Source organism: Harpia harpyja, chromosome 14 (genome assembly GCF_026419915.1).
Source record: "Harpia harpyja isolate bHarHar1 chromosome 14, bHarHar1 primary haplotype, whole genome shotgun sequence".
NCBI lineage: Eukaryota > Metazoa > Chordata > Aves > Accipitriformes > Accipitridae > Harpia > Harpia harpyja.
Genome location: NC_068953.1, coordinates 17,609,077 through 17,633,583, shown reverse-complemented (window position 1 = coordinate 17,633,583; position 24,507 = coordinate 17,609,077). Strand labels below are relative to the sequence as shown.

Below are 24,507 nucleotides of genomic sequence, written 5' to 3'. Positions count from 1 at the left end.
CGCAACACTTGGTGCCGCGCGGAGCCGCCAAAGTGTCTAGACTGGCACATGATGGGCGGCAGCCAATCGCGCCGCCGCTCGCGAGGGGCCCTGCGTGCGCGCCCCAGCCACACAAAAGCCAGCGAGGGCGGGCGGGCGCGAGCGAGCGCGGAGGCGGTGGCGGCGGTAGCGGCGGCCCCGGCAGCAGCAGCAGCAGCAGCAGCAGCAGCAGCAGCAGCAGCAGCAGCAGCAGTAGTAGTAGTAGTGGCAGCAGCAGGCGCCGCGCGCAGGGGAGCGCGAGGACCCGCCGGCTGCGGGAGCGGACCGCGCTGCGCCCCCGACCGCGGGACCTGCGGCCGCGCCTCTGGGATACGTACAACTCACGTGCTGACACCGGCCTTCGTTCTGGGTTCTGCTGTTGGTTTTTTGATTTCTTCCTTTTTTTTTTTTAATTTTTGACTTTTTTTTTTTTTGCTTACGGGGTTTTTTGCCTTTTGTTTTGTTTTGTCTTGGGGTTGGTGGTTTGTTTTTTTTTTTTGACTATTTTTGGCCGAAGGGAATCGATATCTCCGAGCGCGGACCCGGCGCCGCTTCCCCGCCGGGCGGCACCCCCGCGCCGGGGCACTCCCCTCCACCCCGGCCGCCCCCCTCCGTTGTATGGTGGAGCCGCCGAGGGGCGCAGCCGAGCGCTGCCCCGGCCTCTCGCCGGCCCCGTCCCGCACCCCCGCCGGCCGCTCCCCGCCTGGCCCCGCGTTGGCAGCCGATGTAGGGCACGGCGCGGCGCGCCCGAGCCCCAGCGCCGCCACGGGAGCGGCCTCGCACCTCCGCGGGCGTCGGCGCAGCCCCCGCGGCGCCGTCTATGCCCGCGCCGCGCTCCCTCCCCGCCGCCTCCCCCATGGTGCGGCCCCGCCGCGGGCCGTCGGCGTGTTCGCTGGGCAGGGCCGCGGGGAAACCGCCGCGCCGGGTGCTGCGGGCAGCCTGCGAGGGCGGCGGGTCTGAGATGAGATAAAAGCCGGCGGCGGAGCGAGGAGCCCCGCGGAGGGGCCGGGGGGGGGGGGGCGGGGAGGGTGGCGGCGGCGAAGAGCGACGCGACCCCCGGCCGCCCGCCTGTCGTATGTTCAGGTCCAAACGCTCAGGGCTGGTGCGGCGACTTTGGAGGAGCCGCGTCATTCCGGACAGGGACGGCGGAGATGGGAGCGCCAGGAGCGGCCACGACCTCGGAGCCACCGGTAGCTTTAAAATCCCGGAGAAAAACCCTTCGGCGGAGATCCGCGCGGTAGCGCGCAGCCTGCTGCGGGAGGCGGAGGAGCGGCGCGGCGGGGCGGAGGCGGCGCCCGGCGGGGACCCCATGGCGGAGCGGCAAGGGGCCCGGCTCCGCGTCCCGCCGCGGCGGGAGGGCGCCGAGGGGACGAGCCCGCGGCGGGCTCAGGAGAGCGACGGCCGGACGGTGACCTGCTGCCTCTTCAAGGAGCGGGAGCCGGGCGGCCCTCAGCCCGACCCCCCCGCCGCCGCCTCTGCAGCCGCCGCCGCAGGCGTCCTTCTGCCCGGCCCCGACGGCGCGGCCGACGGCGGCTCCCCGGAGCGGCGGGGCCGGGAGGCGCGGTCGCGGCTGCTGCTGCTGGAGCAGGAGCTGAAGGCCGTCACCTACTCGCTGCTGAAGCGGCTGAAGGAACGCTCGCTGGACAGCCTGCTGGAGGCGGTGGAGTCCCGCGGGGGCATGCCCAGCGGCTGCGTGCTGGTGGCCCGCACCGAGGTGCGCCTGGGGGGCCAGGCGGCTCCCCCCCATCTCCTCCTGGGCAAACTCTTCCGTTGGCCCGACCTGCAGCACCCCGCCGAGCTGAAGCCCCTCTGCGAGTGCCAGAGTTTCGGCGTCGCCGACGGACCCACCGTCTGCTGCAACCCCTACCACTTCAGCCGCCTCTGTGGGCCAGGTGAGGAGCGGCGGGGGGAGTGTTGGGGTCGGCGTCCTTCCGCCCCTCCTCGATTTGGGGGTTCGGGGCTTCTGGCCCCTTATTTGAACCCTCGTGGGCAGCCCTGCCCCAGCCCCGCGCAGCGGCGCGGATGCCAGGCCGGGATGCGCCCGGTCCGGGGTCCCCCGGGGCTGGCATCGCCCACCCCCCAGCCGACAGCGGGTCCCAGTTGTGCTTCAAAAGCCCGTTCGCTTTTCTTTTTTTTTTTTTTTTTCCCCCTCTTTTTTTCTTCTTCTTCGCGCGGAGGTTCCCCTGCTGTTTAGGTGCTGAAGGGGCGATAATACGCAGTTTGCATACTGCTGGCGCCAGCCTGGCTCGCTGTTGATCGGGGAGCCGGGCAATTACCGCCGCCGGCTTAAAGCCGCAGGGCCCCGCCGGGCTCACCGGGACGGCGGCCGGGAGGGGACTGCGGGGGATGCCCTGGCCACGAGAGAACCTCGAACCCGCGTGGAAGGGGTGGGGGAGCCGGGGCTCGTGCATTTCTCGGGGTTTTCTTATTTCTAAGCGTGGGTAGAGGGGTCCCGGAGGGCACCAGCCTCCTGCTGCCGGTCCCTTTCTTGGCAAGAGCTTTGAGATTTTTTTTTTTTTAATTATTATTTATTTTGCAATCAGGGATCCTGCCTTGCTTTGCATCACTTCTTTGAAAGAAACTGTGTTGGGCCTGCTACCCCAGAAGATCGCTAGAGGCTGGAAGAAGCTTTTTTTGCTTCAGTTGGGGTAGATGTGCAGATGTAGGAACGGTGCATTGATTTTAGAAACGGGCAAAGTTTCCCAGTTGCTTTCCTGCAGTGGCAGTAGTTTTCCCAGCGCTGCGCAGAGAGTAGTAGAGAGCAGATTTTTTATGGAGTGGCTCCCTATCATTTTGATAGTTGCTGTCTGTGCCAGGGCCCCACTTGCTCCAGCCAGCTGCTGGGAGCCCGCGGAAGGCCTTGATGCCCTTTTCTGCAAGTGTTTGCATGGCTCCCTGCAGAGACTATCCCTGTTTGTGTTTGTCACCCATTTTACTGGGGAGTGACGTAGCTGAGTGGTGTGAGAACCTCACGCTGCGGTGCTTTGAAGCAGTCCCCTGGGGCAGCAGATCTGGCTCTAGCATGGGACCAGCCCGCTGTGCACGGCATGGGTCAGCCGTTACGTCCAGACTGGGACATTGGCTCCATTATTTTTCCTTTGAGGCTTTTAGGTGCCCTGTGAGAAGAGCATCTTGCTGCTGGGCAGCTTGCTCCGTTAGGGGGGGATGAGGAACCTTTCCTGAGAAGCAAGAAATGACCACAGGCTATCCTAGAGCCATCACATGGTGGGGTGCTGAGGTTCTTGATGAAATAGCCCAAGCTGAGCTGCAGTTGTTGGGCTGAGTGCCTTGTTTTTGGATCCCTGGGGGAACTGAGGAGCACACCCTTGCTTCAGTGGTCTGGGGCCAGTGTGATGCCATTGACTTTCTGGGACAATTTCTCACTGAAGTCAGAGTCTGCTCAGTGCTGGTGCCGTGACAGAGCCCAGCTGGCTGCACACTCCTCAGTTTTAGCAAGTTACAATTCTAGAAGAAAAATCACTGCCATAATTCAGGAGAAGAATACCCTCTAACCAATGCAAGAAGTTGATGGTAGGACCTTCTTCAGCCTTTTCCGTGGCCTTGACTCTTAGTAGCACAGCAAGAGCCACTTAGATGACCTGATTCAGCAAAGCACTTCTAAGGACTTGCTTAACTTGAAGTGCATGATTGCTGATGCGCTGCTGCTTAAAGCTGAGCATGTGCTTGGGAGCTTTGCTGGATTGAGGTCAGCGGGAGCAGGGCAGGAGAGGCTGAGCACTGCTGCGGGATCACGGGATGCTTGTTGGAATGGACCAAAGTTACTTTGGTGGCTCGTTGGCTGAAGCCAGCCTGGCCCCTGGTGTCAGGCTTCCTGTGCCAAGAACGGAGTGACTTTTTGTCACCCGACACCCTTTTTCAGTCATAATGTAGTAGTTGGGAAGCTTTAGTTAAGTCTGTGTGTGTGTTTGAGCTGTGGTTGTCTTCTGCGCAGATGATGAAAGCATCGTTCTTTGGGAGCAATGTGCCATCTTGTGTGCTTTGGGTCACGGGCGCCCAGGCAGGAATGCAAGGCAGGAGTGTAGGGGAGAGCAGCAGCGTTTTTTTGGTAGTAAAGCCCATTTAGAAAGGTCAAGGTGGAACTCCCCATTCTTCAAAGATTTGGAAAACTCTTCGTCTTGAGTTGCTTCCAAGTGGGTTTTCTTCCAGTGGGTGTTTGTAACCTTGGAGGAGTTCCTACCCTGAAAAGGAAGGCGTGAGGGTTTCGTTGATAAACCGAACATGGCACTAACATAAAGTTTTGTTTTTCCAGAGTCTCCACCACCTCCCTACTCTCGGCTGTCTCCTAATGATGAGCAAAAGCCACTGGGTATGTGTTTTCTCTCTTTTGATCTCCCGGCAGCTCTTTCATGGTGCAGTCCTGGTGTTGGTTCTAAGACATCCCTACGTGGCACGTCAGGCAAAAGCCAACAAGTTGGGATTTTACGGCTGCTCGTTATTTCTGAGCAAGATCAGCTGAAGGGTTTTAAGAAGTAAATGGATGTCAGTTTATCATACCAAATTATGGTGTAGGCACATGCATATTTTCCAAAATAATATGAAGCACTATTTTTAATGAAGGTGTAATGAAAGGTTACCAGACGTCATGTTTTGTCTGCGTGTGTAATCTGCGGGATGACGGAGCGGAGGGGGAGTGGGAGCTCCTGGCTGCCATTTCCATAAAGCCCTGGCTGCGCTGTGCCACGGAGGAACTGGCTATTACCCTTCCTCTGCTTATTAAAATGAGACGTAAACTCTTTGAAACTTGGCGCTGTATAATTTTGGAATGGCGTTTCACTTTTCCTGATGAATTATAAAAGCTTTTTTTAAAAAAAAAAACTGGGGAAAGCGGCTTGGGTGGGTAGGCTGGGCACAAAGCGAAGGCTGCTGGAGAGCCTGGCACAACGCAGCCTTGGAGCCTGGTACTGCATGGTGCATGCTGGCTTGGAGATGTTTTGAATTGGCATCGCTGCATCCTGACTGACCTTTCTCAGCGCCCGCTTCTTGCTCAAGTAAATGGGAAGCAAAGACATGGAAGGGAAGGGAGGAATCCCACATCCCTCTTGGGTTTCTTGCTGGGATCAGTGCAGCTGTGGCTGCGTCTGGAGCATGGGACTTCTCCCTTCATCCTGTAGTCGGTGGCTCTGATTTGCGGAGGGGGTAATGACCGAGGCAAGCTGCTTTCGCTCCCCATCGAGCAGGGCCAGGGAGGAGACGGGCAGGGTTTGCCAGGGCGATAGATAGGAGCGGGACGGCGCGCCTGCCTGTCCCACCCAGCCCCGGGGAAGGCGGGAGCTGCCCTGTGCCAAAGGTGAGTCCCTGCCCTGCCAGGCTTGGGAGCTGCCTGCGACCTGCCTGCAACGCAGCCGCTCAGCTGGTGCATGCACGCTGGCTGGAGGGACCGGCTCCTTCATCACCACAGCCGGGCTGTGGCACAGGGCAGTGACCAGAGCATCCTGCAAAGCAAAATTTGCTGGTCGTGGAGTGGTTTGGTTATTTTTTTACTTCCTTTTTTTTTTTTTTTTTTTTTGTTAGGTGTGGAGGCACAAAAAAGGAGTTGACCCTCCCTGCACTCCCCCTTCCAAGTTAATTCCCTTTAGAAACTGCTTGTGCTGCAGGGAGAGATGATAGTGAGTGACACGTGACTTTATTAAAACAACAGCCAGGGATTGAAATTTGCTTCATTGGCTTGTTTGATTGGAAAAATAATAGTTAATCTGTGAGCAAACAGTTGAGCACTTAATTAGAGGGGTGTAAGCAAGAGAGAATAACAAAGACTCTTAACTTGTTAAAACAAAGTTTCCTTTGCTTCAGCAAAGAGGAAGGAAGGAAGGAAGCAAGAATAAACAGCTTCAAGAATTTTAATGGTGATAATTAAGTATAGTAACTATGAGTTGTTTAGAGGCTTAATGTAACTTTATCCAGTAAGCACCAAGTTCCTACTTGTTTGATCAACTTAACTGCAGTTATTTTTGTGGCTGAAGCAATTCAAACTTCGCATTTGCATGGTAGAGGTAAAAGTTAAGCGTTGCTTTCTGGCCTAGTGGAAGGAGAGTTTCTTTCGGGAAGGTGACGGGAAGCTGAAGAGCCATGGGTGTTCACGTAGCGCTTGCAAACGCAGGAGGACTAAAAGCGTTGTTGTTGTTTTGTTTTTCCCCCCCCCCAGATCTATCAGATTCCACGTTGTCTTACACTGAAACAGAGGCTACAAACTCACCCAACGTCACGCCCGGAGACTTCTCAGGTTGGCAGATGTTTGTGCCTTCCCGCACGCGTGGTCTGCGCCGGGGAGCTCGTGGCTGGGGCAGGACAGCAGGAGGAGACGGGGGGTTGTGGTGCTGTTGGTTCATATTCTTGGTGTGAAAAGAAGGAAAGAAAGAGCAGCTATTGGGGTCGATTGTTCAGAGGCATCTGCGCTCCGCATGTCGTGATAAGATGCTGTTTCTGGGGTGAGTGCGCTGCGGCAAGCAGGGACGTTTGGGAGGTGGCCATGGGGCTGCGCATGTCCCCTGTGGAAGCCACCTAGACCTCATCCGAGCCCCGGGGTCATGGGCTGGCATGGGGCTGGCCTGTATGCCGTCACCATTTGCGTGGCAGGAGCAGTGAGACCATTTCAAACGATGCTGCTTTGTGGTGGTTCTTGCTGAGTCTGTCCAGCTTGCGTTACCTGTTGGGTCCTGGCCCTGCAGTGCAAACCCTGCTTTTGTGAGCAGGGCTCCCAGCTATGATGCCATTGAAGCTCCCGAACAAAGCTTTGCTTAATTAGGTCCTGGTTTTTGCTCTGCCCCACCCCGGCAAGCTTTCATTCATTTAATGGTGCTCTGTAAGGCCCCGGGGTGGTTTTACCTGCAAGCAGGCAGAGAGAGAGTTGGGGCTTTCATTTGCTTGGCACTGGGCTCTGGCTGCGGTGATGGTTTCCTGTCCTTCCCCTCTGGTTTCCCGTCTCAGGCTGGGGGCTGGCTGCATGGAGGGAAGGAGGGACCTGTCTGTAGGACCAGGTTTAACTTCTATGTCAGAAATGACCAGGTTAATGGTCTGAGAGCTACAATGAAGACAGACAAACCTTCGTCCCGGTGAAGCCCCATGTGCCTCCTTCAGCGGTTGGGGTGGGCTTTGCAGTGGTGTGGGACCTGGGTACTTTGGTGCCGGGTTGCTGGGCACATGGACGGGGTTTGCTGCTCTCTCTGGAGGATGCTGTAGGTCGACAGTGGTGGAGGAGACCCTTGGGGTACTGGTCTGTTAGCCACGGCTTTTCTCGTTTATGGCCAGTTTGGTGAGACCCGTGATTTCCTTGGGATGTTTAAGCCGATCCTGACTCTGCAGTGCTTTAAAGTGCATTTAAACAGCACGGCACCGCAGCATCATGGCATGGTGGCACATTTCCCTCCGGGGATTTTCCCTTCTCCTTCTCCTTTAAGGTTCTCCTGCTGCGGTCGGTTTTGCCGTGGTGCTGCCGCGTGCCGAATCCAGTGGGCCGGCCCGCCTTGCTTTTGTTGTGCTGCCAAGTGTCCATAGCAGGGGAACAATTGATAGCCAGGAGTTGGATCGTTCAGGGTTGTGCTATAATAAATATGTGTTTGCAATTCCTAACAAACATTCCTCGGGCTGGATACACGTCCATAAAGCTCCCCATGCCCATGGTTTTTATTGTAACTTGATAATTGCCATTAATTATAGCAGCCGAGTTTGAAAACTGGGGTTCCTAAGGATGTAATGGTTTAGCTTCTCTCACAGCAGAGTCCTTTATGGGACATCTGGTGGATTTTCTGGAATAGAAGAGAGATTTTAACTTTTACTTGAACAATATAATGATAACACGTGACTGAGATTGTACTGAAATCTGATACCTCCTCTCCCCCTGTGTAGTTTCCAATGGTGTAACTTTTAATAAGAGTCTGGGGCTGCATGATTTATTTTTCCCCAGTGCTCGTGATTGCTGAAAGAGGATAAGAGCGTCACTGAAGTTAACCCATACTTGTCATCACGGGGAAGTAAAGGGAAAAAAACCACTTAGACTCTAGTCTATGTTTATTCTCTATTTCAGCTTATTTAATAGGTCTGCTTGAAACGCAGGCCTGTGTAAATGATACACAAAGCACGTGGTCTTCCCTGCCTTTTCTTGTGTGTACCGAAGGAGCTCAATGTGCATTTAACTCCTGTTCCAAAAATAAGTACGTTTTGGATCTAGCATCAAGCCACTACTATTTATTGCTTCAGCTTTGATCATCAAAAAGGCTTTTCCTACTAAAACCACAAAATTCAATTTTGGATAACAAAGAGAACCATTCTTCTACTGTTATTTGTTTACTTGATGAACTTCTAAACAGGAAGTTTTAGCATGAAGTCAAAAGATCATATCTGTCATCTATATAAATTTTTAAAAAAAACAATAACGCCTCTTTTTGAAGTAGACCTTTTCATGGCTATAATACCACTCTTAAAAATAGGAAAAAGTCTTCAACGAACTAGCAGGTTTACTATAAAATTCAGAGTAACAGTCAGTGCTAACTAGAAGCACAAGTTGTGAATAGTTGTGCGGATATGACCTTCTGTGTCAGGAGCTGGACTGATGGATGATACCCCAGAGTCCTGTTCATCTGAGGTTCAAAGCGTTTGGGTCATGAAATGAAGCTGTCTGTCCAAGGATCAGTGTCCAGCCACGGCATTTCCCTCGGATTAGGGATGCTCCTGATTTCCCAGTGAGGTACAGTGGCTTGGGAAGGTCTGGGTTGGTGGGAAAAGGCACTTGGAGGTGTTTGATCCCGAAGTTTCCATCTTCTGAGCTCAAGCATTGTCATATTCAGGCTTGCGGGAGTATGAAGAGGGCCTCCATCTTTTCCTCATTGTATTTTTGCAGCCATGTACACCTGAGGAGCAGAGGTGAAGAAAACCTGCTGCTTTGGGAGTTGGATTTTGATGAGACAATTCCCCTGGCTGGGGTCGTGCCCATCCCCTGGGTGTCAGCAGAGCCTTGGCCAGTGTCGGCGTCCCTGCAGCTCCCCTGGCTGGACCTGGGGAAATACCAGGGAAAGGGCAAAATCCAGCAAGGCAGAAACAAAAGCTCAGCCCTGTGACTCATAATTGGTGGAACATTTGTAGTAATTTTTTTTTTTTTTCCCTTCCCCTCAGACTTGGCTCCTCTACTGCATGCCAAGAAGCTGCTGTACCCGTTAGACTTGCCAGGCTGCTGCCGCGGGAACTGGTTCAGTATGGTGGGGACGTGCTGGAGCAGATGCTGTGGGCCACGGGCTTTGGGATTCCCTGCCTTCCCCTAAATGCCATGGGGCTATCCCTCACCTTCCCTGTGAAGGACCCTCTCTTAAAAACCATAAAATAGTCCTGCTCGTCGGCGCTCCACTTGCATGGCACGCTGTGTCAGTCTATCTTTCTGGCTAAAAAAGCCCCATGAGTTCCTATGAGTAGCAACCAGAGTTCATGAGTGGTGGCATTAAATTCTGGAGGGATTAAGGACCATGCAGGAGGGGAAGGGTTGAGCACAGGTAGGAGGGCAAAAGGTGGAGCAGCTTCCTGTAGGTCTCCATGCTGACTTGACCATCACTTGTGGCTGCTGCAGGTCTGGAGCAGCTTCTCCATCCTCTTAGAGAGTGCAGAAACGTCAGGGCATTGGTTTTCTTTGGGAAATTAATAAATTATTATCCTTATTAATAAATAAGGATGAGTCATTAGCTGTAGGAGCAGACAGGTGGTGATGGGTGCAACTCACGGCCGCCTTGCAACAAAGTCCCCAGCTGCCGTGCAGAGGTCCTGTGCCGGCTGGGTGTCTCCACTGAAGATACTTAACGAAGACTATGCCTGCAGCAGTCAGTGCCAAGCTCTTAGGATAGCTATTTTTCCTCAAAATGAGCCACTCATCACTAGAGCCTGTCTCATGTGTCCCTACATGCCTGCTCATTACTCCTTGCTTAATTGGGAGTTATACCAGTGTTTGCGCAGAAAATCTCATTGTTCGTATGGAAATGCCTTTGTGAACTGATGTTGCCCGCGAGGCTCGAGCCCTGTGTGTGGCAGGGTTTTCCGGAGAGAAAGGGCTCCTTGCCAAGCGTGGGTGTCTGTGTCCAGCCCCTTTAGTTCTGCAGCGTGCCGGAGGACTGCATCCTGCATCTGGTTGTCCTGACAGGGACCAGCTGAGCTGGTGCCCAGAGTTAGGGGATGCTCAGCACCAGGTACGTTCAGATAGGAGAAATGAGGGTGGCTTGGTGCTCGGTAGTGCTCCTGAGCAGAGAGAGGAGGAGAAATAAGAGCTACCAGGGGAGAAGTGAGAGCTGGGAGTGGAGGAGAAGGGCAGGAGGAGAGTGGAGACGGCAGGGGCTGGCGAGAGGGGTTGCACCAGCAGCAAGAAGCCAGGGAAGAGGCTGCTTTAGATTTTTCCAAAATTACTAATTTTTTTTTAGACTTTGAAATCAGTTAACTTCCTGCGTGCTAACAAGTTTCAGCTCTGGTGAACCCATTTGTAGCTGGGAACACACATCCGAAAGAAGAAATTGTGAGTTGGTGGTTTGCTGGAGGAGTGATTAATTCCTTTCTGCCCTGCAAAGTGGTGGGGAGCTGTACCCGAAAGTGGAAGCACACGCGTGAGTCTGCTTTGAGCAGCTCTGCCAAAGTCTAGGAGATGACGGACTCTGTGTAGAGATGAGCTCTGCTCAGTGACATCCTTTGTGTTATACCCTCCCAAGTTGGTGGAGGATAATTGTGAATTAGTGGAGACAGGAGAAACAAAGAGAGACTGAATGGGCTGGAGCTTATTTAAATTATTTGGGGGTTTTTTTCAAGGCCTGGGAAGGTGGAGAAGTTACTTGCAGGGCAATGGTGGGACTGGGGGTGTTGGTATTGGGGAGCAGGGTCCCTGTACCCCCAAAGGGAGGAGGAAGGCAGGAGCGTGCCCGTCCATCCCGGCTGATGACTCAGCCCCGCTGAAGCGATGCCGTGGCTCCAAAGTGAGAGCCGGAGGTTTTTTTTCTGCTTCCAGCAATATTTAGGATGAACTTAAGGAAGCATATTTTAAAACCCACTGAATGGAGAAAGTGAACGTCTCTCTTCCTCTCCCCCCAGAAATAACAGACTGCAAGGGTTTATGCTAACAAGGAAATTTATGAAGATCCTGTGTGTTAGGAGTAGGAAAAGAAAAAAAAAGCCTATTAAATATGTAAGGCGGATATGCGTGGAAACTGGGCGAACATTGCCCTTTCCAGATTGGGGGAGAGATTGTGAAATTACCTGTTAATAGGAAAAAAAAAAAAAAGATATTTTTCTCATTAATAGGGCAGCAATTTCTTCTGGGGGTGAACTGTTGGTTTTACAACTTTCTGATGATCGCCTCTGGCTTCAGCATGTCTTGGTGCCAGGCTCCCACTGCAGCTCCGGGCATGGGTGCCAGCTCGAGATGGCAGTGCTGTGGGCTGGGGGCTGCAGGTTGGGTCTGACCCAGCAGCACCGTGGAGCCTTTTTGTCCTTTCTTCCCCCCGTCCTATTGCAGAAACATAAATCCACTTTAAAAAAAAAAAAAAAAAAAGGGAGAGCATATCTGTGCATCCAGTTTAATCACAGACAGATGTTTATTTGGGCCAGTAATGGTTTTGGTTTCCTTTTTCTTTCATATTTAACTTTAAGTTAGCTGGCTTGTCTAATCCTGCGCAGTCTGTAACAATCAGGGTTTGGCTAAAAACTTTTCTTGTTGGAGGAGTGAGCCTGTTGCCAAGAGCTACTTCTTTGATGCAAAAAAATACATCCTGGAGGTGCTTTGTCAGATGTTTTTATATTAAACATTTTTCCTCCATAGTTTTAGTTTGCCAACGGGAAATAAAGAGCATCTATTTTCCAGTGTGTTTCAGAGAGGAATTTTTTGCTCGGTGTGAGGGTTTTCCCCACGTGACTGTGGTCGGCCGTGAATGTTGGAATCCCCATCGGAGAGTGTGACCGTGCAGCAGCATCCTTCCCGATGGTTGGGAGAACTTCAAAACAATAGCCTACCTTTGCTTTGGGTTTGTTCACATGCAGCTTCTGGCCCTGCCTGGGGTTGACATCAAAGGCAACTTTGCAAACTACAGGGTGAATCGCGGAATTAATCCCTGAAAGGGAAGATAGAGAAGCTCTCAGAGATGGCATCCCCAGGCTTTCAGCACCTGTCCCTTTCAGAGAGATGGAGGTGTGCTGTTTTATTCTACAACAAATGTCTTTCTGGGTTGATGGTAAATTCACTGGAGCCTGTAAGATTTACAGGAGGGCTGCGGGGTTTTTTGCATTACGTTTATCCTTGCCACGGTGGGTGGCTCTGGTGGCAGCTCCTGGAGTTGAAATGTTTTTTTTTTCTTTGGAGCAGAAGGGAAAGGGAATGGATCATTGATTCTGCAGGTGGGTGAGCTCCTCGTTGTGTCCAAAGCCTGTTGATAGCAGTGCTTCATCCACGAGCAACGTAACCCAGCAGAGAGTACTCCATTTGGATTGTTAATATGCAGCTGAAGATGTTGTCCAGAGCATTGAGACTGAGCAAATAGATCTTACTTAGCAATTGAAGAAAAAGCACCTTAGATCAAGCTGGGGAAGATACTCCCTGCACACGGTTGTTTCTCCATTAAAACCCTGCAGGGCAACTGATGTTGAGCCACCAAACCCAACAGCAGTAGCATTGAGGTCTGCAGGCATTTGCTCTTGTAGAGCTTGTGGATGACCATGCTTTGGTGACGATACACCTTCATGTTGCTGCCTGTACCCAACGTCCCATCTGGAGAGCAGGAGGGGTGCCAGTGACCCCATCCGTGCAGAGCGCGGGCCTCCCGAAGGAGGATGAAATTTCGGCAGTGGCCATGCAGCTGTAGAAGGGTTTCTAAAGCAAGTGACGCCTGTTTGTAAAAAATGTCGTATGGGTTATGAGTTTGCAATGCAAGCCTTTTGGTCTCGAAATTAATTCGGAGCTGAGCCAGGTTATTAACGTGGGGAGGGGAAATTAATTTTGTGAAGGTTGAGGGACTACTGGGGAATTTGCTGGAGATGGGAAAAGAGATGGTTTGTGCTGAAGGTCTCCTGAGGAGGGAAATAAAGGTTGTTCTGAGGCTTTGCATCCCATGCAGCGAGAGAGCATCATTACCAGCCTCCAAAAATACTGTCTTCCAGGAGGGAAGGTATCTTCTGGACTGGGAGATGGAGAAATGTCCCTTTGTTGTTAGCTGCACAAGTGCTTTGTGAGAGCAACGCCGTTCTCCAGTGCATTGATGGTGCCAAGCAGGGAGGACAGGAGGGAGCTCCCACAGCATCCTGCGTTCAACTGGGGCTGCTGTGTCCCAAGGGCCTGCCTGCGCCAAGGAGCTTCTTTAGTTGAGGCAGCTCCGGTGATGTTCTTCATCTGAACTGATGAAACATTGGTGGACTCCCTTCTTCCCATGTGTTTTCCCTGCCAGGAGCCAGAAAGTCAGTGATTTTCCCAGGGTAGATGGGGCAGCTGTTGCAGAGCTGTGAATCGAGCTGAAATTTCCCCCGTCACCATCCATTGCTTGAGTTGCTTCACGTGCAAGAACATCTTTCCTCTTGGATTATTGTGATGGCTGATACTACTGCTTTAAACCCTCCAACACAGACAGCGCTTAGAAAAATGTGGACAGTCAGAGCTGTCCCTAGTCCAGAAGGAGGGGGGAAAAAAAAAGGCAAAACTAGCTGCCAGAGCCTTAGGATCATCTGTCGGAGTAACAACACAGGCTGCCTGGTGCACAAGGGGTGGAAGAAGGTTGGTCGTATCAATATTTGGCCCCATGCCTGATGCAGGGATTAAAGCTGCTTTGCAGATGATACCTCTGCACTTGTGTGTGTATACACAGCTCCCCGGCTCTGAAGGAGAATTTGCCATGATGGAGCCAGGCGGGGTGATGCCCTGAAATGAATGTACCACAGGCAGTATTTGCAGAGCACCGTTTCCTTGTAGGCGATACACTGAATTTCTCAGTACGTTTCTGCAGAGAAGGAGAGAGGGTTGCCCTTTCTTTCCCTCTCTTTACCTGGAACTGGGATGGTTTTTCACAGCTAGCCGGGATGTTTTCAGCCTAGTTCTTGGAGTAAGTACAATACCCAGATAAAATGTTTTTGTCTGTGGTTCATTGAGTAGTTACGATGTTTGGCCTTGAATCACAGAATAATCACATCTCTCACTTCTCCAGGCACCTAAGCATCACACTTAAAAAAAAGAAACATCAGGAAGTAAGCAAGTTACTTAAAAGTAAATTAGTTTAATCTTTGTAGCCAAAACATTACATTCTTGCACCCTATTAGGAGCTGGATATGGCTTTCTAGGTAGTAAAAGTTTTTTTGATGTAACTCCGGTTGTGTCTTTTAAACATTGCGTATCTGATGGCATGTCTTTGTTTGAACTTTACTTTTTTTCTGTGCCTGTGTTTTGCTTTTTAAACAGATTTGCTGAATACTGGACATAGTGTATTTATGACCTTTGAAAACAGTGAATGTTTTGAAGGAGGAATTTTGGCTTCTTATAGGGACCTGTAGAGAGAGGCTTGTATTCACAGTTACAGTAATAGATTTTTTTTGTGGCGCTTTGATGAGTGAGAGGTGTTTATAGGCTTGATTCATAACTGAGTTGCTAAGGTTTTCCACGGAAATAACTTATTAAATCTGTGGCGCTCACCGAAATGATTGAAGTCTGTAGATTTGCTATTCATCAAAGGCACCTCCTTTCCCGGACTCCAATACCTAACTCAGCATTTTACTTCTGGAGGATGCTCAGACCCGAAAGGGCTGTGCAGTGTGGGAGCTTGAGACGTGTTTTAGTAAGAAATAAAAAAAAAATAAAAAAAAAAAATCCCAAGACAAACTGGAAAGGAGGAGGAAGGAAAAAAAAAAAAAGCTTCAGGAAAAACATCCCCTGTCGTTCAGAGCTGCTGATGGTTAAACCTGGCTTTCTGGAACACTGCTTATTTGTGTGGATTTTACTTTGCTGCTTGACAGCCGAAAAGTACATCCCTTTACTGCTGCTGGCCAGGCTGCTGCAGGCTTTGAAGTGCCTCGAGCCCCTGGAACCACAGGTTCAATTTACTGGCAAAGGAGACTCAGCTCTTTGTCCTTCCAAAGTGCTTGGGATCGGAGGGGATTAGGCACGCGGCTGCTGTGATTCCCAATCCCGCCGAGCGCTGCCATGTGTCCTGCTGTGCTGTGGGCTCCGGGAGGGAGGAGAAGAGCATGCTGCCTCCCTGTCTTGTGTGGGGATCGAGGTGTTCGGTGGTGATTAAGGATGAGGAGGGATGTTGGCTCATCGAGGTCCTGCCTTGCTCATGGGGCATCAGGTTTGGATGGTGCTTGTCCCAGCAGTGGGCTGTGCTCGCTCTCCTGCCTGTTTTATGCCTTTCCTTTGGTTGATTCTCCCAGAAAGTGGGTGTTTAGCCTGGAAAAAAGCATTGCTACAGGGGCTGAGCACTTGGAGATGTTGATGAGAAGTTGTGCAATGAACCACCAGCACTGGGGTCCGGGCTTTGGATGCTGAGAACTGTTGAATTTTTGTTTGGGTTTTATTTCTGTAAGAACAAAAATATTTTGCATGGAAATGCCTGTCTTGGCTGACCTCTTCCAGAGTTGCTAAACACTGACTTGTAATGGCCTTTGCAGCTCCTGGGGCTGGAGCAGGGATTAAAAGGTCTCCAGCGTTGAAGCGATGGAGCGTGTTGCTGCCCTGCTGCCCTCTTCCTGAAGGTGCTTTTCCTTTGGTGAGAAGCCGAGCATCGCTTTGGTTCATCATCCCCGGCTTCGGATATGGGAAAATACTAGCAGCATCAGAGGATATAAATACAATTAAAACCAAAGTCCTGTTCCTGCCTGAGCATCTCTTTAATCAGCCTTTTTTCAGCTGTTTTAAGACAAGCAGGTCATGCCGGTGGTTTGCTTCAACACCCCCGTTGCTGGTGTGCAGGGCACTGAGGTTGAGCCTGTATTGGGGTTCAGGTTCTGTCTCATGTTGGATGGCAGCACAGGCAGGCTGAGCCGTGGCCAGTGCTGAGCTGCATCCATCCGGCATCGTGTCCAGGGTACACAGTAATGCCGTCCCACAGTGGTGATGGCGCAGTGCTCCAGTGCCTTGTGCCCCTGTGTTGGGATGCAGCTGGCTGCTCTCAGCCCAGCCAGCCACCCTGAAATAATGCGGTGCAGAGGTCCGGCCACAATCTGGACTCCTTGTTCAGCTGGTGGTAAACAAACATACCCCTTCTTTTTTTTTTTTCTTTCTTTCTTTGTTTTTTTTAATGTGTAAGAATTAACTCTGATGACCAGACCTGAATTCCCTCATACAATACAACCTGTTCCTACCTCTCCACGGGGATGCAAACTTTGGCTGGGAACAGACAGGCTGCGATGCTTCTCCGTGCACTCGGCATTTTGTATTTCAGGTTATAAAAGCCCATGTACGAAACCTGCCAAAAAGTCAAATTCCCAACAGAGCAAGAGAGAGGGATCAGTAGAGAATTTGTTTTTTTCTTCACAGTGTTTTTCTGTTCCTGGGGGAGCAGGAGGCCTTTCCTGATGGTACAAGGGCCCCTTGCAGTGGAGCCCACGTGGTCCTGCCCTGCAGCATCCCCCAGCCTTCCCCATCCCGCTCCTAGTGTGGTTCCCAGGGCAAACCCTGGACCAAAGCCCTCCTCCTCTCCCCGAATGGCAATTCATGCAAGTGCCCTCGTGTCACATTTGCTCTCCCAGCTGGACGCCGATGCTCAGCCGGACCTATTGCAGCTTGGCCGTCTCCCTGCCTGGGGTTTGAAGAGCTGGTTGCTGCCCTCCCTTTCCTCCGCCTGTGTTCAGGTTTTATGGGTTTGGAGATGTTCCTCCTCCTCAGTGCTCTTTAGCAGCTGAGGAGGATCAGGCTGCCCTTTCGTCGCATTGGCTGTGTTTTAGAGGCTGGAGGAGGACTTGGAGGCTTCATCCTGCTGGGGGGGTATCTTGATGCAAGGCGAACCATGCCGGGGATACCTGGGCTTTATTTCTCGCAGCAGCAGCACTGCGGAAGGGTTTGAGACACAACTGTGTCAGTTTTATCTATGTATTCCATTAGCAGGAGTGAAACACTCCAGCAGAAAGGCTATTTTTCAGCTCTTTCCATTTATTAACGTTTTCATTTGCTAAGATTTTTCCATTCAAGGAGCCAAAGAATGTTAGACTTCAAAAAATGCTAACTACTTTATGCTTTTTCACACATAGTGATGCAAACCACTGTTGTTTATTTAATAAAGAAAAAAAGCATTGACTGAAGGGTTTGCAAAAAAGCCCCGTAGATACCTGCATGGTGGTGTAGCATTTGGCTGTCTCACTGATGGGTGATGATAACACTGCGTTGTCTTTAGATTTATTCCACCTGTCTCCAGAGGCTCCCAGAGGGATGGATGTGCTATTAAGAGCACATGACTTTTCTTTCCTTTCTTTCTTTTTTTTTTTTTTTCTGGCTGTTATAAAGCACAGCCTATTCCGGGGGCGAGTGCCTGGTGCCGCGCTCAGACAACAGTCCATTTGTGAGATCCCGTGCCGGCAACATGCAAGTTTGTCCACTTGGAAGAATGAGGCAGTTGATTTGTCTACCCCCGCGGAGAGGCGGTGGGATCTCGGAGCATCCCTGCCTGTCCTGTCCCGCCTGGGTGACAGGGAAGGCAAACACGGACAGTGGTGGCTGGGAACTCCCCTGGCTCTGCTTTCCCTTGCTTCTGAATAAATGACGTTGGTGTCACTGTTGGCCCGCGATGCCTTTGGGAGCACCATTGCATGTTCCCCAGAGCTCTGTAGCACACACCGTCATTGTGCCCGGAACTCTTCCTGTGGCTTTTATATTTTTTGCTCTTTGAGGTATATGAAAATGAGCTGTATGTATTTATTTTTTTTCCCCCATTCTTCTTAAGATCCAGAGAAGCCATGGCATAACCCAACTTTTTGCAAAAAGGGAACAGTGGAATTACACTGAGTAGCCCCTTGCCTTGTGCTCAGTGCTGCAGGTTTCTTTAGGGTCCAACACTTGGAAAAGGGAAACAAATGTGTAGGGAAAGGTCATTACACTAATTAAGTCGTAAGCAATAAGCAAAGCGTATGGGAAGTGCCATACTAAAGTGTTAAAGAGGCTTTGAAATATCACACAGACATAAGTGATGCTGGGGGAGGTGACACTGCATGGGCTTGTTCCTGTAGCATCTTCCTCCTGGGCTTGACTTGGCTGATGGTGCTCTCAGCTTGTGTCCAGGGGCCTGTCTCGGTGCTAAGTGCATGTGTGTTGCCTTGTATAGTCTCTGTGTTGGGGTTTTTGATGGAGTAAAAATGTTGTGGCCCTTCTGGCGTTGCAGGGTGTATCACTTCGGGTGTCCTTGCCTATCCAAAAAGAGGAACTCTCATCCATGCCCGTGTTGAGATCAGTGAGCAAAGCTGTGCCATGTCTTTCAGCTAATAGTCACTGGTACTTATAAAAAGCTCAGGCTCCAAGATTAAATCTGGTTGGTTTTGTCTAGTGCAACTGCTTGGTGCATCCAGCTGTGGAGAGAGGGAGCAGATGTGAAAATGGGCAGTTTAATGTCTCGGACCCAAACCATCCCTATAAAATGCGTCTGCAGCTGCCGTTGAAGTCTCGAGCTGTTTCTGCCACGGGGCTGATAATGGTAAAACTGAATCCATGAGGTTTTGATTTTGGCCTATTCAAAACTAGTGAACTCTTTCTAATAAGATTTTATGAAGCCCTGAAAACAAGATGCCGTAGTTTTGAGGGGGGCGTAGACGCCTGGGCTAGGGTGCAGAAGCAGCCCTTCGTGGGGAGGCCAGGGCTTGTTTTTCCCCAAGTGTCTCAGAAATTGCTTTCTGAGAACTGCAAAAAACCCAACTGAACAAAAAAAACCAACAAAACTTTATGAATCAACCAGGAAGCCAGTAAAAATTAGTAGTAACAAGCTCATTTCAATAGAAATGGGTTTGCTGCTCTGCCGGCTGCCAACCATTTATGAGACTGGCTGGGTGCCGGCGAGCAGGGTCCAGCACACTGCATCCTTCTACCCTCCTGCTGCTGGAAATAATTTGTGACTTAAAAAAAATAAATAACACTATTGTGGAGCTTGTTTTATGGTTGGGGCCTGAGTTGGGCAAGGGTGACAGCTCTAGCTAGCTCCGGAGTTTGCAAAACCTGGTTGGGGGCTTTCTCCTCCATCTCAAGTGGGTTCTCTGCTGGGTTTCTGCAGTGCAGGTGAGGACACTGGATGAGTGTTGCATCCACGGCACATTCAGTCTGCTCACCGGATCCAATGCGAGGGGAAGAGCTGGGTTGGGGTGGCTGTGCCGATGCAGGGGTGTTCGTTGGATGCTGTTAGGTGCCACGTGTTGAGTAGCTCAACAGCACTTGGCAAAAGCCTTACCTGGGGCTTTGACATTGATGCCCCAGACATGTCTGCTCGTGTCATGTTTTCTGCCCTTTTTGTTCAGTGTTCCAGTGGGGAGTCTAGGAAAACCCCGCATGCAAGGAAGTGAATAGCTCAGTCAGTCCAAATTATAGCTATAACTAACTCACTGACCCGCTGCAATCTATAACCATCAATGGCGATTGATTAACATGGTATGAATGAGCCCATCAGATCCGTGTGGTGGGACAGCTGATGTGCATTGGTATCTGCCAGCACGGAGCCGTGGCGTCTGGGGAGGTGGCATTTCCTACAGGCCAACGTGAAGTGATCCGGGCAGCCGCTGAGGGGACCAAGCCACAGGGCTGCTCCGATTCTGGGTCCCCGTCACAGGATGGGACCGGTCTGGCTCTTAATCCATCACTCGGTCCCCATCCTCCTAGTTCAGCCAAAGCTGTCCATGTTCCTGTGGTGTGAGTTCCTGTCCTCATGGGACGGGGTGGTCCTGGGATGAGGGGTGGGCAAGAGGGAATTCTCAGGCTATTTCGTGTCCCTCAATGAGCTGGTGATGCACCATGTGCTTTGCTTCTCGAGCCCAAGTCTCTGGTGGGGACATCTGTCCCCAACAAAACCCAAAGTTGTTTCCTAGTGAGCCTGGCGGTGGCTTGTTTGGAGGACCAGACCCCAGAACAAGCTCTTTTCTGATTTGGCCCTTCTTTAAATATTGTGGGAGGTTCCTAGTGTGGGAATTCATCCGACTTTTCCATTTGCACTGGGCTTTATTTCAACACTTGCACAGAGGGATGGTCTGTGCTGGAAGCTGGTGTCGGTGCCGCCCGTCAGCAAAGCCTCTGTCCATCCCTGGCAGGCGTGCAGGCGTCCATCTGACGCCGTGCCAAGCGTTGGGGGGGAGGAGGGAGGGCGGCTGTTGGCACCCCATTGGCATCACGTCGCATCTGTCTTTGCTGAACCCAGCTGATTTATAGCCGGCCTTGAAAGATTTACGGCTGTCTCCTGGAAAAAGGGGGCGAACCAGTTTCTGGGATGCCACGGGACGCTCTGCTAAAGCCACTCACGTGTGACTGTGGAAACTTCCACCCAGAGGAGAGCAAGGAAATTCCTTTGCGAGTACACAGTAAGGTAAAGATCCTATGTGCATGGTGAGTAGCTCTTCCCCCCATTGTTGAGCTATTTTAATGAAAGGGAAATGTCAGCAAAAGTATGTTTTTAAAAAAAAAAAAGAAGTAACTCGCACATCACTGGTTTTAGAATAGGAGCGCTCTGGGCAGCTTCTTCGCTGCTGAAACAAGAAAATTAGAGTAGTTTTTTTATTTCCAGGTAATTACAGCCACATATTTTGAAATACCCATGGTCTTTTCCATGTCGAATCATCAATATGGACCTTTAGAGCTGGACTTAATTCAGCTGTGCTTGAAAGGGTTGGTCATTTGAGACTTTTAACATTAAAGATCTTTGCAAATCAGTTTTGCTCTTGCCATATTGAATTTGTTTGTGTAAAAAAACCTCGGTGGATTTGGTATGTGTCCGTCTTTGAAGGGCTTTGCTTCAAAGGCTGCTTGCACTTGGTATTTTATATGCTGAGCTCCGCTGTCCATGAAGCTCCGCTGCTTCATGGGGAAGCATCAGCTAATGACTTCGTTAAAACCTGCAGGAAGGAAAAGCTGAGCATAGCTTTTTGAAGCCATCAAGGAAACTGGATGCCCAGGGCTCATTCCTGATAGGAAACCTGTGCTGGAGCTCCGTTAGGGACTCGCATGTGCTGGTGTACAATCCACCCCTCCGTCCTGTAATGCACACATGAGGGTGAACTTAAGCCTTCCCATGCACTGGCTGCACGGAGGCAAGCAAATACATATATGTATGTAGATGCATCAGAGGGTATAACTGACTTTTTAATTATCCTAAACGAAGCTTGCGTGCAAAATCAGGCATGCAGAACTGGGGCAGGTTGGTGTTTGGGGCTGGGGAGATGGGCATTTCGGCGCTGGGCAGTTTGGAGGGGTCACTGGTAGCTCGCTTTGCTGTGGCATTTGCTGCAGCCACCAGGCTCACCTCCTCCCAGGGCTTTGCATGGTTGCAGTCACCTTGGGTTTGGTCTCTGTGATTGATGTAGTCCTGAAAGCGGTTCCCTGCCTGCCCCTTTCCTGCTTGCTTTGGCTGCAGACGAAAGGAGCCCGCGGGTGACCTGTGTGGCGTTTGGAGATTTAGGGGCAGTTGGTCCCAGAAAATTCAACTGAGATTGCAGTCGGAAGCCAACTGCAAGAGATGCGGTCAGACCGTAGCTATTATTTAAAAAAAGGTAAACAGTAAAAATAATATTGCAAAGTTTCCCAATTCTTGGCTCGAAATCTTTTTTTTCCAAAAGTAATTTAATCTCGAAAGCAAAAATGCGAGAACCTGTCTAACATTGTGGCATTTTGCATGTTTGGATCAGATCTGTCACCAAACAGGTTTTGTTCATGGTGAGGCAGGAAGCTCTTTCCCATCCAGCCTGATGTATGCGTGCACATCCCAGCATGCTGCAAATTTTAATTGTTCATTTTAAAATACATAAGGAGCAGCAAAAAAAAAAAACCAACAAAAAAAAGTGCTAATGGAAGGGCCGTTGCCTCCCAAATTATTGGGCTGCTGAAGAGAGTTGTTTTCAGAGTCCCACACAAAACGGATGAAGGTTTATGTGAGCAGAGAGCACATTGTCCACGTTAAATGCAGAGGCTTCATTCCCGGTGATGCTTTTGGGCTGCCTTATCTCGCCGACGGGAAGGGGCTGCCCTGGCTGGATGTATGCGATACGATCAATCAGGGTTTAAATGAGGACAAACTAACCAACACCAGAACATTTCTGAGAGCCAGAAGATAATCCCAGATCAGCCATGGCTGGAATCACTGCCGCTCCATCGCTGCCTTGCAGAAAACGTTTGTTTCTCTCCTCCCCCCCCCTTTTCTCCCTCTCATTGAGATTTCTACACAATATTATTTTAATCCCGATACTCTCGCCCCTCCTTTTCCCTCTCCCCTTCCCTGCAGGCTCTCTTCCCCCCATGCAGGCTGCGAGAGGCACACAATGAGAAACAGCTGGCTCGCAAAGCGAATTTCCCCTCGGAGGCAGGAGCAAGCTGTGCGGAGGGGCCGGGCGAGGGCGAAGCTGGCACCGCGCGCTGCTGGGGCGTGCTCAGCCCCTGCTTCTCCCTGCCGCCTGGCTCTCCCTCAGACTCCAAAGTGCTTTTTCTCCTGGCTCTGTCCTCTTTGAAACACATGGTGGTTTTACGCCTGGGGTTTTGGGCTGGCTTCTGAGCCATCCCATGTCAGAGCATCGCCTGGGTGCCCGTTGCGGGCGGTGCGGAGGGAGGACTGGGATGCAGGGTGTGCCACATGGCTTTCCAGCTCGTGGAGCTCGGCCGCCTTCAGCCATCGCAGCACAAGCTTGCTTTGATTAGAGGTTTGCTAAGACACGGTGCTTACTTGTTTCTCAAGCTCTTCTGCGGGTCGGGCTGGCTCGCTGCAGATCCATGGGTTTGAGTGCTTGCGGCGTGTTGAGCACGGGAAGCCTCCGCTGGGATTTTGAGCCGTGTTTTCCACCCTGTTCAAACACCCGGGAAGGTCTTAGGCATTCAGAAGGTGCTTCCAAGGCAGGCAAGCAAGTTGAGGATTTAACTGCAAGTGAAATTGGTTAAAGCATGAACAACTCGCACCCATCTGCTTCATTAAGTACCAGAACGCCTGCTCACATTCATCCTTCAGTGTCCAGTTGGTGCAGGCATCGCAAACTGGAAGACTGGGAGTTGTCGCTAAAACATACATCAGGATTAAATTCTTGGCTTGGGCTCCTCACCCAGGCAGGGATCTCAGCCGGCTGTGCAAGGTCGAGCCCTGCATTGGCAAAGGGAGCTACAAACGGGAGTAGGGGTGGTTTATTGCCCTAACAGAGGGAAAGAGCCTTTCTCCAGTGCCTGGATGAGTGCATTCACCTGAAGGAAACAGCATGGGCTTATCTTGGAGCTTTTATCACGTATTTCTCCTTTAAAGTTGCATTTAGTGCTTGTGTTGTGAATAAGCTGAAACACTGTATAAGGTGTGTAACATGCAGGCAGCAGAAATGGTTTTCCAAAGTGCTGTACCTTTATCCCATCTTAACTGACAGTACAGGGGTGGGACTGCATCTCCTCAGTGTGATCCTCCGATGCTGCTGCTGTGAGTGGTGCGGAGTCGTACACAACTGGAGGCCTTTGTGGTCTCCAAACTGACCTGAATTGGTGGTACAAAGCCAACAGTGAGGTGTTAAACACAGATGCACTCCAGACTTGAAGTGTCAGGTCACCCTGATACCTTGAATTATTTTCCTCTGGTGCAGACTGTGATGCAGGGAGAGATTCTCAACAATTCAACATTTCAGAGCTTCAGATACACCATTTTTCCGGCTAGCTCAACCTAGCAGTTCTCTGCAAAAGGGGTGATGAGAAAATGCTTGCCTGTGTGTGCCAGGATGCCTGCGCAGCCCTTGGAGTGCTCTGGCCATCACTCTCTTCCCGAGGTACCGTCCAGCCCGGTGGCATTCCTGCAGCGAGGGGGAAAAATCAAGGCTGGGTTTTTAGAAATACAGTGACTCGAGTGCTCCCAGAGCGGTGCCTCTCTGTTTTGAGTAAGGTTGTGGGTGTTTATTTGAGGGAAGAGCTGCTCAGCCAAACATCCTGCTTTTAAACTTGACTTTGCAGCAGTCGGAAAGATGCCTGCAGCTATATTTGTGTGCAGCCTCTGACTGCCACTGTTATGAGCGCTTGTCTCTGGGCACGGATGGGATTTGCAGTGAGGGCTTAGGAACGGGCTGCCATCCTTTTGGGGTTTCTGCAGCACTAAAAGCTGTGATTGCCTCGTCTTTGCACTGGAGAAGCGCTGGCTGTTGTAGCACATGTCCATCAAGATGTCCAGTGCCAGGTGGGGAGCTGGGTGTCTCGCAGGGCTCTGAAAATCCCACCCCTTCCCAAAGGATGGTGTTTGAGCCCTGAGTTTTGAGACAAAATAAAACGCAGTGGGAACTGCCAAGTTTTGTGGCGGGGGGAGATCTTGGTTTTGGGTCAAAACTGCTGTGGGTTTTTTCCCCTTGTTTCAATCCCAGACG

At 51.2% G+C, this 24,507-nt stretch overlaps 1 protein-coding gene across 2 annotated transcripts in view; it reads left to right on the top strand.

Moving 5' to 3' along the window:
- Positions 1-217: 217 nt before the first annotated feature.
- SMAD6 (SMAD family member 6) overlaps positions 218-24,507 on the top strand; it is a 45,000-nt gene continuing 20,710 nt past the window's right edge. The window contains exons 1-3 of one of the 2 annotated variants that reach the window (XM_052808005.1): positions 219-1,910; positions 4,289-4,345; positions 6,182-6,259. In XM_052808005.1, the coding sequence (XP_052663965.1) occupies positions 1,094-1,910; positions 4,289-4,345; positions 6,182-6,259 (952 nt within the window). In that variant the 5' untranslated portion in view covers positions 219-1,093. Of the gene's footprint in view, positions 1,911-4,288; positions 4,346-6,181; positions 6,260-24,507 lie in introns of both variants that reach the window. The other variant, XM_052808006.1, reaches the window with a different exon arrangement.